General features: G+C 30.5%; 1 protein-coding gene across 10 annotated transcripts in view; it reads left to right on the forward strand.

The window, feature by feature from the left end:
• Nucleotides 1-940: 940 nt before the first annotated feature.
• The window catches only part of LOC149575506 (putative receptor-like protein kinase At5g24010), a 152,651-nt gene continuing 139,191 nt past the window's right edge, over nt 941-14,400 (forward strand). For 4 of the 10 annotated variants that reach the window (XM_089815247.1, XM_089815255.1, XM_089815253.1 and 1 more), the window contains exon 1: nt 6,274-6,658. In XM_089815247.1, coding sequence (XP_089671373.1) covers nt 6,656-6,658 — 3 coding nt within the window. In that variant the 5' untranslated portion in view covers nt 6,274-6,655. Of the gene's footprint in view, nt 1,001-6,273; nt 6,659-7,505; nt 7,554-14,400 lie in introns of those variants that run through there. The other 6 variants (XM_089815254.1, XM_089815252.1, XM_089815244.1 and 3 more) reach the window with 6 other exon arrangements.

Here is a 14,400-nt window from a genome sequence, read left to right on the forward strand (position 1 = left end):
CGAAGATTTAAAAAAATTATAAAAATGATGGAAGGCCAGTGAATGCACAAGTATGGCCTAAGGTATGAATTTTTGAAGGAAATAACAAAGGTAAATGTGTGATTTTGGTCTATAAAAATGTAAATATAATGAAAGATGAACAAAATCACAATTTTATTATAAGAGTTACATAATCGATACAAACACCTTATATAAATAAAAAATGATAAATATAAAAATTGTATAGTTAACAATTTTTTTTTAAAAACATGGACAGAAAATAATGTAAAATACAATTTTTTTTTGAACAAAAAGTTAAAGTCAAGATTAATTATTTTTATTAGTGTATGTTGTAACTAATTATTATTATTGTTTATTAAATTGGATTAGAGCCAAACTATGTAAAACACAACTTTAGATACATAATAATATTGATACATATCATGTACAAGAAGAATTTGGTAATTTGAATAAATTATTTCTTTACTCGCTTGCACTTATCTCTCTCTCAAGTTTGTATATATTAAAAACATCATCAATCAGTCAATGACAGAAATGAAACCGCGTTTTTACAAGTATCCAAAAAAAAAGCTTGAATTAGCAGGAAACATCTCAGTATTGACTTCAATTATTCTGCAAAAAAATCAATGCCCATGGATGGACAAGACGTAGGGAGAATATGTTTCAAATGTTTTAGGATAACATCCAATTTTGTAGTCAAAGTGGGGCAGGATTGATATAAAATCAGATGAAACTGTACTGAGATGGATGTAAGGAAATAAATGGCTTTACAACTGTAACGGTCTATTTTCTTGACTTGGTTTTCCAATCTGTACCCATTTATGAACATCTCTTTACTCGGTTTTCCTGACTGTCCCAATTGTTGTCAACAGGGCTGCCATACACCGACATTCTTCTTTTTATAATAAGAAGGAACATTGAGGATTCAAGCATATTGTTTGATTGAAGAAGCTCAAAAACTATGCAGGAGCTCAATCTTCTTGAAGCTTGCCATAAAATGGTAATCAGCACTAAAAGCCCATTTTTCATATATTTATATATACGCACCTAAAAGTTCTATTTATATATAGGTGTTCTGAATCACTAGTATTATGTAGTAAAATGGAATGAAGCCCATTTTTTTTTTGGGATAATTATATATAGGCATCTAAAAGTTCTGAATTACTGTAGTGTTATGTAGTAAAGTGGAATGAAATTCATCAGATAAAGTATTTAATGTCAATATGCAATTCAAGATAGAATGGGTAGTACTATGTAGTAAAATGGAATGAAATTTATTTGTTCAAGTAGCAGAAGCTTGAGTTTGTTCAATGGAAGGATGCAATTAGATAGACTTATCATTGTAGAATTTTTGGAATGAATTAAGATTTTGTTTTATATCTTTTTCTTTCTTTCGTTCTGATGATGGATCATGGAGTTTGATTCGAAATGTTGATGGTAAAAAACAATCTAATTTAGAAGCTAATTGTTGTAATTATAATGAATTGTAGAAATCTGATCTCTCCGATGAAAAAGATAGCTTAAAAAATGGGGTCTTCTACTTCATAATCTACTTTCGCTTTGTGATCATTAAAAAGAGAGGCTGTTGTGTCATAGACTGTTTCTGATTTTCATAATTGCTTTATTAGAGCACGACTGAGGACTGGTTTTATAGACCATCTTTAAAATATTAAAAAAAATTGTAGTATTTTAGAGGACGTCTTTGATGCTATATACTGTTTTTGTTCTTGTGAATGTTAATTTTCTTTCCTATTCTGTTATAACATGTCAGTGTAATCAGCAAGCAAGCAAAAATAGTATTCAAATATAACATAAATAAGCAAAAGGAGAAAAAATAGTATTCTAGTATAACATAAGAAAGCAAAGTAGAAAAAATAATATAGTAGTACAACATAAGTGAGCCAAAGTAGTATCTTGAGATATCCTGTATGCCTGGATATGAATGAGATGCTGATACTGAACAACATAGTTTGTTTGTCCGATGATGCTAAAAAAAGAAGAAGAGGTATGTTGTTTTACATGAAAATTTTAATTCTACAGACTATGTTAACCTTGGAAATATCATGAAATTCTTCTAAAACATATCAGTATAATGAACAAACAAACAAGAGAATGAGGTGCTGAATTGAGTTTGAGCTCTACAGTATACTTTGTGTGCTCACTGATGCTTTAAAAAGTGGCATGTTGATCTATAGACTAATTTTGATTTTATGAATATTAAAATTCTTCTGTTCTTTTCTATTAGAATAGGACAGTGCAATGAACAAGTAAGCAAAAGAAGAAATTAGAAATAAATATATTTCTTATACCCATATGTATAAGATGCTGTATTAAATTTGACTTTAACAGGATAGGCTGTATGCAAATGTAATCAATCCATTTGGAATTGTGAAGTCTTAAAATTGCCAATTGATGTATTAACTCATGCTTAAACATGTTGATGTTGAATTAGATTGGAGGAATTTGATGCACCCATTTGTGAAGCCTCACCTGATTCACTTTGGTTTTTTTGGCCTGTCTCATAGAATGTCTATTTGAGTTTCTTATATGGCCATGTCTTCATATGAACTCTTTGGAAAACAAGCCAAATTACATGCATGATCTTACTATCTTACAAGATATTTTCTTTAAGTCCAAATAAATGTCCAATTGTAAGGAAATAATTGTCTTGTCATCTGATACAATTTCTACTTAAGTTGTCTTTTTGAATAGGATTTTCAATAATTTGAAACCATGGTGGCAAGAAAACCTTTATTCTTTGATACCTATCAAAAAGTTCTTTATTGCTTCTATTTCTCAATCTAATATCAGAGTTTGTGATGTTGTAGTAGTGGTGAAAATGAAAGTATTCTGCATATGAATGTTTGATATAGTAGGATTGGCAATTGGACATGCCAGTCTAATTTGTCTTTCATCACGTGTTTATTAGACAATGAGCAAGGTTTTTTTTTTTTTCGCTTGCTTTGCTTTTCAAACTCTTTCATCCAAACTTAAAAGGTTACAAAACTCTTGGTGGTTGTATACTGGTAGAAGTTAATGACTTGCATTACAAATTGACAGATCTTGGTATTTCAATCATTTATTCCATAGTTTGTTCGAGATGGGTTTTACTAAGGTGAAATACATGCTTATTTCAATGAAGTGTATTTTTTGACTTTGATATTTATATGATATTATATTACATATATCATATTACATTATTGAAAGGGTAGTTTATTAAAAGTCTTATCTAAAAAATTAAACATTTATAATTAGTATAAATAAACTAATATATTTTATCAAATGAAGAATTACATTTTGTGTCATCATTTGAAATATTTATAATTAAGTATGATTCTTTTAAAAAAATTTCAAATGTTTATTATTTCAAAATCAAATTATATTTTCCAAAATTTCAATAAATTCTAATATTTTTTTAAACTTATGTATAACTATTCATTCATTTACCAATATTTCCTTATACAATTAAGTTTTATTAACCATAAAGTGAAACAATTGAAATTTTAGAATTACTATTTTTATATGCATAACTGCAATATTTAACAAAATACAAAATAAATTTTCACATGTAATTGTCATTTAAAATTTAAAATATTATCATTTAAATTTATTTTTAATTAACTTTCAATTTATTTTTTATACAATAAGCTATTTGCATTTAAATTTTATATAAATCTAATTTTAATTTAATAAATTTATTAGAGTATGTTAAATAAATAAATTATAATATGAAAATAGTAATATTTTCATAATAATTGATATAATACGATATTTCTTAAACAATAATACAATATAAGTAATATTATTTTTTTAGTATTTTTAAACCACAAAAAATATATTATAAGAAAATAAAATTTAAAAATCTAAAAATCTAAATCAATGCACTTAAAATTGTTAAACATAAATGAATCAAATTAGCTTAATAAAAATATTGCATATATAATATATGTAATATTTTGATAAGGAACTTTAAATAATAATTAATTGAACATGTAGAAAACAAAAAAATTAACCACTAGTATCATAATAGTACTTAGCCTAACATATTATGCATTATATTTTACTACTAGTTTAGATATCTTAAATAAATGCTATCTAAAGAAATACCGATAGATATCAATTATAAAATATATAAAATTTAATTTATTATACCGAAAAATATTTATATTTCATTTTTGGTAAGAAAAATATTTATTTCATAAAATTAACATATAAAATTAACTTATATTATATTATTTTATAATACATTTTATATTACATGATAGATAACTAATAATTTTACTATAATTTTACCATACATTTATCCTTTTTATCTATCAATGAATTTTTTTATAACAATACATTCTAATGAATAAATTCCAATATAATTATTTAAAAAAAATCTAATTTTTTAATACACAATATATTCTCTTAATTATTTTTAAAATTAATGTTAAGTACAATTAATCTTTTTTTTTAATTAAATAAATTATTATTTATTCTATTAACTACCACTACGTGGGATGAAAAAGGGTCTTAACCTCATATTTTGGAGAGTAAGTCTCATGCAACCATTTAGTAATAGATTTTATTTTTATAAATAAATGATCAACACATATACATTTTTTAATTAAACTATTTAAAAGTGACATTTATGTTTTGAAGATTAACAAATATAAAACTCTTAATGTAATTTATTTTTATAATTTGTTACATTTATTAAAAAGTAATTGGATATATATTTTTCAAAGATAATAGTTTTAATTATGAAAGTCTTTGAAAAAAAAGCTGCAAAATGTTGTAAATTTTTTCCCCATTAAGGTACCTTGAAATCTAGTGCACACTTATCTTATTTTTAAAAATATTTATAAAATTTCTCACAGTTTTTAAAAGAACCTACACTCTTGCCTAAATTTTATCATTAAAAACTATACATTCAATAGTAATAAAAATAAATAAATAGAAACATTAATAATTATTGAGATTGAAAGTGTTCTTACATAAAACTAATTTTTTAAAGTCTTCCTTTCTAAAAAAGTGTTCTCAAATAAAATCAATTTTATAATAAAATGATAATGATTTGTTTGTTTTTATCAAGAATTTAATAAAGATATAAAAATATTATAATAATTAAATATGATATTTATTCTTTCTTGTAAATAATTAAAATAACTTTAAAACATATTAGCAAAAATATATCAACAATGTAACAATATAATTGTATTTAATAATAATAATTTATAATTAATTATAATATAATTTATAATATAAAAATATTATAAGTCTTAGCATATTTTTCCAAGATATCTATTCAAAATGTTAAATTTAATTTCAAATTAACTTCTTTTATAGAAGTTGAAAGAGGCTTGAAGAATGCTATCTAAAATATTGAATTTACTTTCAAATTTGTTAGCTTCATAGAAGTTGCACAGAGGCTCAAATGGCTAAGAAAAATGTTATAGTTTCATTTGATTATACTTCAAACACTTTAAGAGACCAATATAAGTTGTTTTCTTTTTCTTTTTAATGAGAGCCTTGTTGTTATGAAATTTTATCCAAAAACTAGTTGTTTTGTGCAATCTCGCTTTGTCATGTAATTGATGTAGACAACCCACCTTTAAATTGTTCTCGTATTGTTGGGAACACTCTAGTATACAACACATTAAAAAATACAATGCTATTGCTTTTCAACAACTGAATTAGATATTATTAGTGACACACTTGAAATTCTTAAAACATTTTTGTATCTCAATATTCAACTTATTCAATTCAATAAACTTTTAGGGCTCGTTTGGTGAGCGGAACATGAATACGTAGTCTAAAAATTGTGAATTCTTTGTTTGGATGCACCAAAACGGGATTGGAATACGAAGCAAAAATGGAATATGTATTCCATTTTTGGTTCAAAAATGGAGTTTTGCAATTCCACCAAAATAGGTGGTATTGGAATACGTATTCCTATTCCATTTTTTTTAATTTTAGAAAATATAAATTTTTGGGTTCGCGAATTCTCATCAAATATTGACTGAACCAAACAGAGAATAGGAATACATTCTATTCCATAATACGTATTCCGGAATACATATTCCTATTCCGCTCACCAAATAGGCCTTAGGGTCAATGTAGGATCGATCCAATGAAGCGATTAGTACGAAAAAAAACCCGTAAGTTTGAACGCCGCCACCACCGCCTTCTCAAACATCACTCAAATATTCCGTAAGCTTCAAAGTCAATGTGGGGTCGACCTGACCAAGCGATTATAATAAAACCGGTTTGAAAGGCAAAATCTATCGATCACACTGTTCAACTGTAAACATTTAAGGCACCTAATTGAAATTCAGAATCAAATTTGCTTTTCTGAATTTTCTAGTCCATGTGGGGCACTGTCCAGCCAATAGAACCAGATTGAAGCGTCTTGGGAAATGTGCGTGAATGAATTTCTTGGGACAATTTTTCTCGACTTGGTTTTCCAAGCTGTCAAAGTATAAAAACAGTGGATGGGGAAATTTCAGATTAGAAGACTTCCACTCGGCTTCATTAATGCCGTACTCGACAATGATTGGTTGGCTTTAAACATAAAAAGCAGGGGCACGGCTGGCAGAGATAATTCAAGCATCTTGGTTTGGAAAACTCGAAAAAGATCCAGGAGAGCGGTTTGTTTGGAACCCTCCAAAAAATGGTAATCTTCCCCATGCCCTTTTATATGCGTTTTAAGGCAGGCGCCTACACGTTCTGTGTACATATAATTATGTAATGAGGTTGAATTTAATCCGTTCAAGTAGCAGAAAGTTCGGTTTGTCCAATGGAAGTATGTAATTTGATAGATTTCGCGTTGGCACGGTTCTGGAATGAACAGAGACCTTCGCTAAAGTAGATCAGGGTAATGGGCAAGCGAGCCAAAGTAGTAATTAGTGTGGAAACTAGTTGGGGATTTTTCGCATGCCCTTATGTGCTAGATACTGCATTGGTTTTGAATTGTGCGGGTTTTTCTCTAAGTGATTTGTGCTTTTTGAGAGTTTCGAAATTGTGAAATGTTTGTTTGTGCTTGACAGTATCCTTTCGAAATTGTGATTTTAGTTTTGCCAATTAATGCATAACTCATTTTATAGGCCTTGAATTAGATCCCAGGGGTTTGATGCACCATTTTCTTACGGTTCATCCGATTCACTCTGTTTTCTTCTTCTTGTTTTGATTGAATGTTTATTGATTTAGCTATGGATGTTCATATATGGCTTTGTCTTTATTTGGTCTTTATATGAACTATTTGGATAACGAGCCAAATGACATGCTTGATCTTCCTCTGCTGCAAGACTATTTCTAAGAGTACCATCAGTAGGTGGATTGCTTGTCCCATCTCTAATGTGAACGATGCCAAATCAGTGAAGAATGGTCCTCGGTTTAGTCACTGGAGCTCAGTGTGTCTTTCACAGGGTGTGTGCCAAATAAGTATACGTTTTGAGTTCTATATTTCCTCAACTTGAGCTGAAATTGGTGTACGTAATGTAAGCCAAAACGGATGTGGTCTAAGGAATGCCCTGGGAATGTCTGATTATTTCCAGATTTTTTATCGTCTGGTAATGTTTTAACTCACTTTGATGTCCTTGCAGTTGTAGTATCTATGTTTTGTCTTGTTTTGTTCTCCGTCTTCTCATCCAATACAAATTCCACTGAAGTTTTTTTGAGTAGAACTTTCAAGAACTTGAAGCTGAAAGTATACTGACAAGATAGAATGGCTGGTGCGAACCTAGTATGTCTTTCATAGAGTTTGCGCCAAACAAATGCAGGGATGTTGGAGTTCTATACTTCCTCACCACAAGATTAAATTGGTGTAAATAGTAAATACATGTAACCTTAATGGGTGCAGTCTGAAGAATGCCATGAGAAATATCTGATTATTTCCAGCCTTCTTATGTTATTTTTTAAAAGTTATTTTGATGTTTTTTGGTGTTCATGTAAACTGTAATATCTATGCTCATGTCTCGTTTAGTTATCTACCCTCTTGTCTGATACTGATTCCACTGGATTTGTCTTTTAAGAACTTGAAAGCATAATGAGAAGATAGATTTGATTTTTATATTTGTTTTCAATTACATTGTTTTATGTTTATCTTTGGGACACCTTTTGAACACTACCTTATTGGCTTTACATTACTTTCTGATTTATAGCATTTGAATGAATGATTCTTGTGATGGAAGTGAAAGCTTTTGTATGAATGTTCCATTGAATAGGATTGTAAATTGGATATGCCATTCTTAGTGGTTTTTTGTTGAATTTTGGAATTAAACCCCAGTGACTAGATTACAAGATATCACAGAAAAGAGAGAGGAAGTGGATCATCGAGAAGCATTGATCAAATGAAAAAGAAAAAAGACATAAGAAGTTGAAAAACAGTTTGGTCAATCACAATTTTTTTGAAATACACAATGGAAATGAGAACAAACAACCTTGAAACAGTTCTTCTGTAACTGGGTTTGTAGAACATATAAGAATGGTGCACAAGATGCCGAGAACTTCTAAAAAATGAAAGCAAGTGGGGTATAATATCCTGAAATTGCATTTATTTCAGTTTTTTCAGGTGATTCTTCGATGTTCCAGGAAATTTCCATGCCAAGTTTGAAATATTTTAAATTTGATTGAAGCTAGACAAGGATACAAACAAGAGAAATGCTTGTCCCAAATCACACTTTTTAATCTGACATCTTCATAATTATTGTTGCATATGGGAATCTGACTATTAGAATAATATATCTGTAGTATCTTGCGTATTAATTATTTAATGGTCAATATTGTAAATCTTGTAACTATTAGTCTTTTAATTTCTAATGATTCTTTTGTTATTAGATTGTTTCTAATTCTAATGATTGTTTCATACTAGAAATATCATCTTTGTAAATTATTAATGAATGTCTTGTTCATTCATTAATTAATCAAATATTTTACCATTTACTTGTGTAATATTGTTCCAAAGCTAAGTTATCTATTCTTTCCAAAAAATTAATAATTTTTGAAAGAAATTATTAGTTCTTAAATTTTTTTAAATTATTATCTTGGCATCTAGGGTTTTGTAGGGCCAAAACAAATTGATACTTTGTGTTTTCCTCTGTCTCACGGTTGTGTTTTCTCTTTCTTGGTCATTTTTCTTTTTGCAAACCCCGTGTTTTCTATATTGATTCCAATTTTCTGAATAGGCTTACATCTTTTGTTTGGGAGATTTGTTTTCTCTTATGTTCCCTTGAGTTTCGGGGACGGGGATGGCAAATTTCTTTTGCCAACTTTGGGGACCGGGGAGGGGGCGATGGCAAATGGGGACGGCTATGTAAATATAGAGAAATTTTAAAATATACATTGAAATTTGTAAATATACATGTCATTCATATGAAACTAAGCACAAAGCATGTCATTTAAACATTATAGAATTTTAACATACACCATTTGAATGCCATTTAGGAAATAATAATTGATCCAATTTTCAATTGTCAATATGCATATCAATATGTGAGCAAAAATATAAGTTTAGTAGTGAACAATATCATAGAAATCCGGAAACTTAAATATGCCCACAGGCTAGAGGGATACCATAAAGTTTCATCATCATGTTCAAGTTCAACATAAAATAAAAACAAAATATAGAAAAATGAAGCAGATTGCTGCTTCTATTCTGCTTCTGCCACCATGACATCAAAATCAAAGTCCTTGTCCTCACTATCATGCTCTATAGGGAACGTTATCTCTTCTAATGGAACCCTAACCAATCTTGGTGCTGTTTGATCCACATCTATTTGGGCCACATCCTCAGGCTCAAGATCCCACCTCAATGATGGAGTCTGGATATACTATGGAGTCTAATGATCTGCATGTCGAAGAGCATGATGCACTACCACTACCTTCTCCGTCCGTTTAGAGGTTAAGTCTATTCCTCTTGATGGAGTGAATAAATGAATATGTTGAACAATTCCTCTCTGCAGTTGAGGAACTAGCAACTTGTGCAAGGAGGTGAGTGACAAGTATTTTCAACTCTGGTGTATCTCTCCCTTTCTAGGTCCACCATCCAATAAGATCTCTCTGTGCCAAAACCACTCTATCCAACCTCGCTTGTGCTTTACTCAAGTTTGGGCCATGAAGGTTGGTGAAGTTAAGGAGCTATACACAAATTTTAGAGGCCTTTTGAGCTGGATACATCTTATCAATGGCTTTTGTGAAGCCATCCTGTTGGGTAACAGTACGAAACTTTTTCAAACTAGTTTCGCATTTCTCTAAGCTTAGTTCATTATTTAATTGGTTTGTACTGATCAATCAAACAACACAAATTGATATAATGAATCTTTTTACTGAAGACTTTTGTCAAGTCTTTTTTGTTTTGTTTTGTATCAAGCCTTTGCTTGATTTTTGAGGCCTTCATCGTTCTTTCTTTGCTTTTGAGTTTGTGTTTGTTGGTTTTTTAGTCCTTTGGTTTTGCTCATGTCATGCCTTTCGTTTTTCCCTTCAATTCGGTCTAACCTAGAGTATAATCGGAGTTGTTAGTCAAAAGATATGGTCATTTTAGTGCCCAAAAAGTTGACCTTTCTAATGCAACAACACGAATTAAAAATATGATGTTATATTTTCAATTTGATTTTTACTTTTGGAAAAATATAACTTATATTCACTTTTTGTTATGTTTTTAAGTTACTTAAACTTCAAATTTTTAACTTAAAGTTACTATATAACTATATAGTTTCAGTTTAGTTTTTGGTTTTAAAAATCAAATGTTTATTTAAATGTTACCTTTTAAATGATGTTTATATGTTATATTTTTAAAAATGATAGATAAATATTGTTTATGGCCCATTTTGTAATATTTTTATGATTTTGAGTGAATTAAATGACTTAAAGTCTTTAAAATTGCACATTTTATATGCAATTATATGTAAAATTCATCAAAAGTGGACATTTTACATGTCACTGCATATAAAGATCAATTTGGTGGACTTTTTTGATGTCATTACATCAAAAGTCCATCACAAGTGGACCTTTTTGATGCTATTGCATCAAAAGTGAAGTTTTCATGCTTTAACATCTAAAAGGTGAGATGCATTTTAAAACATGCTTCCTTCCCCAAAAGGTCCGATTTTTCCTCTGAGCATAATTTTAAATATGTAATGGCACCCAAAAAGTGCGATTTTGAAGAGATGCACATTTTAAAATATTTAAGTGACCAAAAAGGTCCAATTTTGATCAAAAAACATGTTTTAATATATGCATTAACACTCCAAAAGTTCGTTTTTGAAGAACATGTTTTTGCCCTCCAGGAACTCGATTTTGATCATAAGTAGAGATTTTCTCAATGGATTTGCATGAGATTTCTTTTATTGGAGGCGTTTTTGATTGGTAATAAGTTTTCTTGCATTCAAAATGGATTCAACAAGCCAAAAAATGTTTTTGGAAGCTCCCATCCAGGGCACGTTTTTGGAGAAATCAGCAAATAAATCCATTTTTGCTTCATGTTTTGACTCCAAAGCAAATCGATTTGGCTTCTTTTTGGGATTGCATTACATTGTGACTCATGTTTTGGTGTTTAAAAGCCAAAATGTTTTTTTTCATGCCTTTTTTATGAATCACGTTTTTGCTTAAAATGCCTAGAAAATTGGGGTTTTAATCCACTTTTATGCGTTTTGAAGCCACTTTTTTGCATTTTGATCCATATATATGCATTTGGGGAAGTCGTTTTTGCATTCACAAGTAAAAAATGACTTAAAAATATGCATTTTTTAGCCACGTTTTTGCAAAAATGCGTAGATTTTTGCATAAAAAAGTCATGTTTTTGTTCAAAAAACTCAAAAAATGGCATTTTAGCCCATACATTTGGATCAAGAGGGGTCGTTTTTGAGTTTTAATGCATGCTCTTGTCTTTGGAGACCACTTTTTGGCCTTCTCATGTCAAATTCGACCCTTGATTGCTCATTAATATTTGTTGAATGCAAGTATGGAAAAAGTCAAATTATTGTTTGAGAATCCAGATTTTGAGGAGAATTGGTCTTCAAACTCTATGATTCTTGCTATTTTGGCTCTTTAACCTCCAAGTAAGTGGACATTTTCAAACTTGCTCATCAATTTATGCTTATCTTGCTATTTCCATGCACATAATTGCTTGATGATTGCCACTTGTTGAAGTTTATGCCATGGAAAGTGCATTTTTCCTTTAAAGATGAAGAATTTGTTCATTTTCATGTTTTTGGTTCTTTACCAAGTTCTAATTTTGAATTTGAGTGTTGAAGTGTTTTGCATCTTAACATGTTTGAGTCACTTTCCAAAGGTACTTTTTCTTTGTGTTTTTGTGTTTGTGCTTGCTTGTCGGTTTTCTCCACTTTGGAGAAATTACAAGTTCTTTCCCAAAAACTTGTTCTTGTTTCATTTCATGTGAGAACATCATCACATTCCACTCCCATCTTTCATGTTAGAACACTTCACATCCCATCCGACAAAGGCGATTACATGTTTTCCATCTCATTCACCATCCACACATGCATGTCATCTCATTTTTCGCTTCCATTTTCACTCATCTCACTTTCCGTATCCATTCGCACGACATGATTACACAAAATGCCTTATGCGTAATTGCATTTGAAAGGTCCAATTTTGACTAAAAGTCACTTTTTGAAAAGTCAAAAAGATGTCATTTTCATCTCTTATGTACTTTGACTTCCCCTTTTTACCAAAAGTGACCATAAAGCTCATTATCCCTTTTCCATTTTCCATTTCCATTCCTCACGCATTTGTGCCTCCATGAGCAAATACATGTTTTTGCATCTTTCCATGCTTTTCATCTCCCGTTGTATGTTGCATTTACATCTAATCCATTTTCCATACAATGACATCTTGGAAGTCCAAGTCACTTTTTAAAAGTCAAAAGTTCTTATTTGCACCACATTCCCATGCGCCAAGCACTTTAAAAAAAGAGAGTTAAAGGTGTTGATGGAAAGTTATTTCGAGTTTACATCCGGACATCGTCAAGAAGGTTTTCAAAGTGTCAGAGAATCCAAAATGTGTGCCAATCTACAAAAAGAGAATTTACTAAAACTTGAATGAGAAAAGTTGATCCCATCAAGCTATCAAAAGACACAACACCGTGATTATCAAGGTGAATGCAGTGGCACAAAATACAAGAACTCTCAATCTTGTTATTATCCAGGATAGCATCGCCAAGTACAAGGTCCTTCAGAAAAATCCTTAGGATTGTTTCCTTCTCTTCCGTCTTTCTTCTTCTTTGATGTGTGTAATTGAAGAGGATGTATTACATGAAGATGTGTAGTTACATGTAATGAGAGTTGCATTTACATGTAAAGATGTAATGTGAGTTGCACGTGTAGTTGTATGTAACCCTATATTTTCTCTTTTAGTTAGACTAGGTCAAAGTTGGTTGAGTTGCTCCCACTTTTTCCTCCACCTTTTTCTCAACTTCTGTGCTTATATAAAGGAATGCCCCCTTATTGTAAAAATCATCTTTTGTTGTATGCAAGAAAGCTTTGCCACATTTGTGCAAGCGTAACTTTGATTGTGTAGTATGAATTTGGAAGAAAAGTGAATAAAAGAAGCAATTGGATTTGAAGCTTTGATTGGAAATAATTGTGATAGAGCAAATTAGAACTTTTGACTGTACTTTGTGCCTATTTTCTTGATTCATGTTATTATTGTGTGTTCAAAAAAAGAGCTTACTGATTTAAGAAGTAATCGGAGCCGAAGCTTTAACTGGGAGCGGTTGTGGAAATATATAGCTAGAAGCTCTATCTATAGCTTATACTTCTTTCTTAATTCGCAAAATAGTTAAGTTATTCTTATTTTTAGGAGTCTTTGTGCCCTAATTGTAAAACTTTGCCATATAGAAGTACGACTGGACTTAGAGCCAAACCGGTACACTTTCAGCTAGCATTTGAGTTAGTAAAGGTTTATCGGTATCACTGTTTCCAGTTCTTGATAGAAGTGTAGTTAAAGATCCACCTTGCCCATTACTCGCTTCACGAGTAAGTGGATTCTTTTTTGAAAGTTAAGAAGAAAGGATATTGGTAACACCTTTTTTTATAAAATCTCTCGACTTCTTGCTTACCTTGAGTTGATTCAAGGAACATGGGGAGCCTTCCCTTTAAGGTAGGACAGACTTTGTCTCACACGTTGTGGCTGGTCATTCTATTTTGCGACTGGATTTTTACTTAAAACTGTCGGTTGCATAATATCCACCCAACACATCCATAATTCATATCATCAAATGGGAGGCCCCTTCCACCCAACTCTGCATACCATTTGGGATTTAGCGCAAAAGCTGCCATATGAAGTGGAGTATTCATTATGTTCCACCTCTGTGCAGAATAGGCCTAATATGCTCCTCATAAACCCCCAATGTAGGATCCTTTGCTGTAACAATTTTCTTCATCTTCCCCAACATGCTGT

Source organism: Cupressus sempervirens, chromosome 2 (genome assembly GCF_028749045.1).
Source record: "Cupressus sempervirens isolate cs-2001-9-10 chromosome 2, ASM2874904v1, whole genome shotgun sequence".
Lineage (NCBI taxonomy): Eukaryota > Viridiplantae > Streptophyta > Pinopsida > Cupressales > Cupressaceae > Cupressus > Cupressus sempervirens.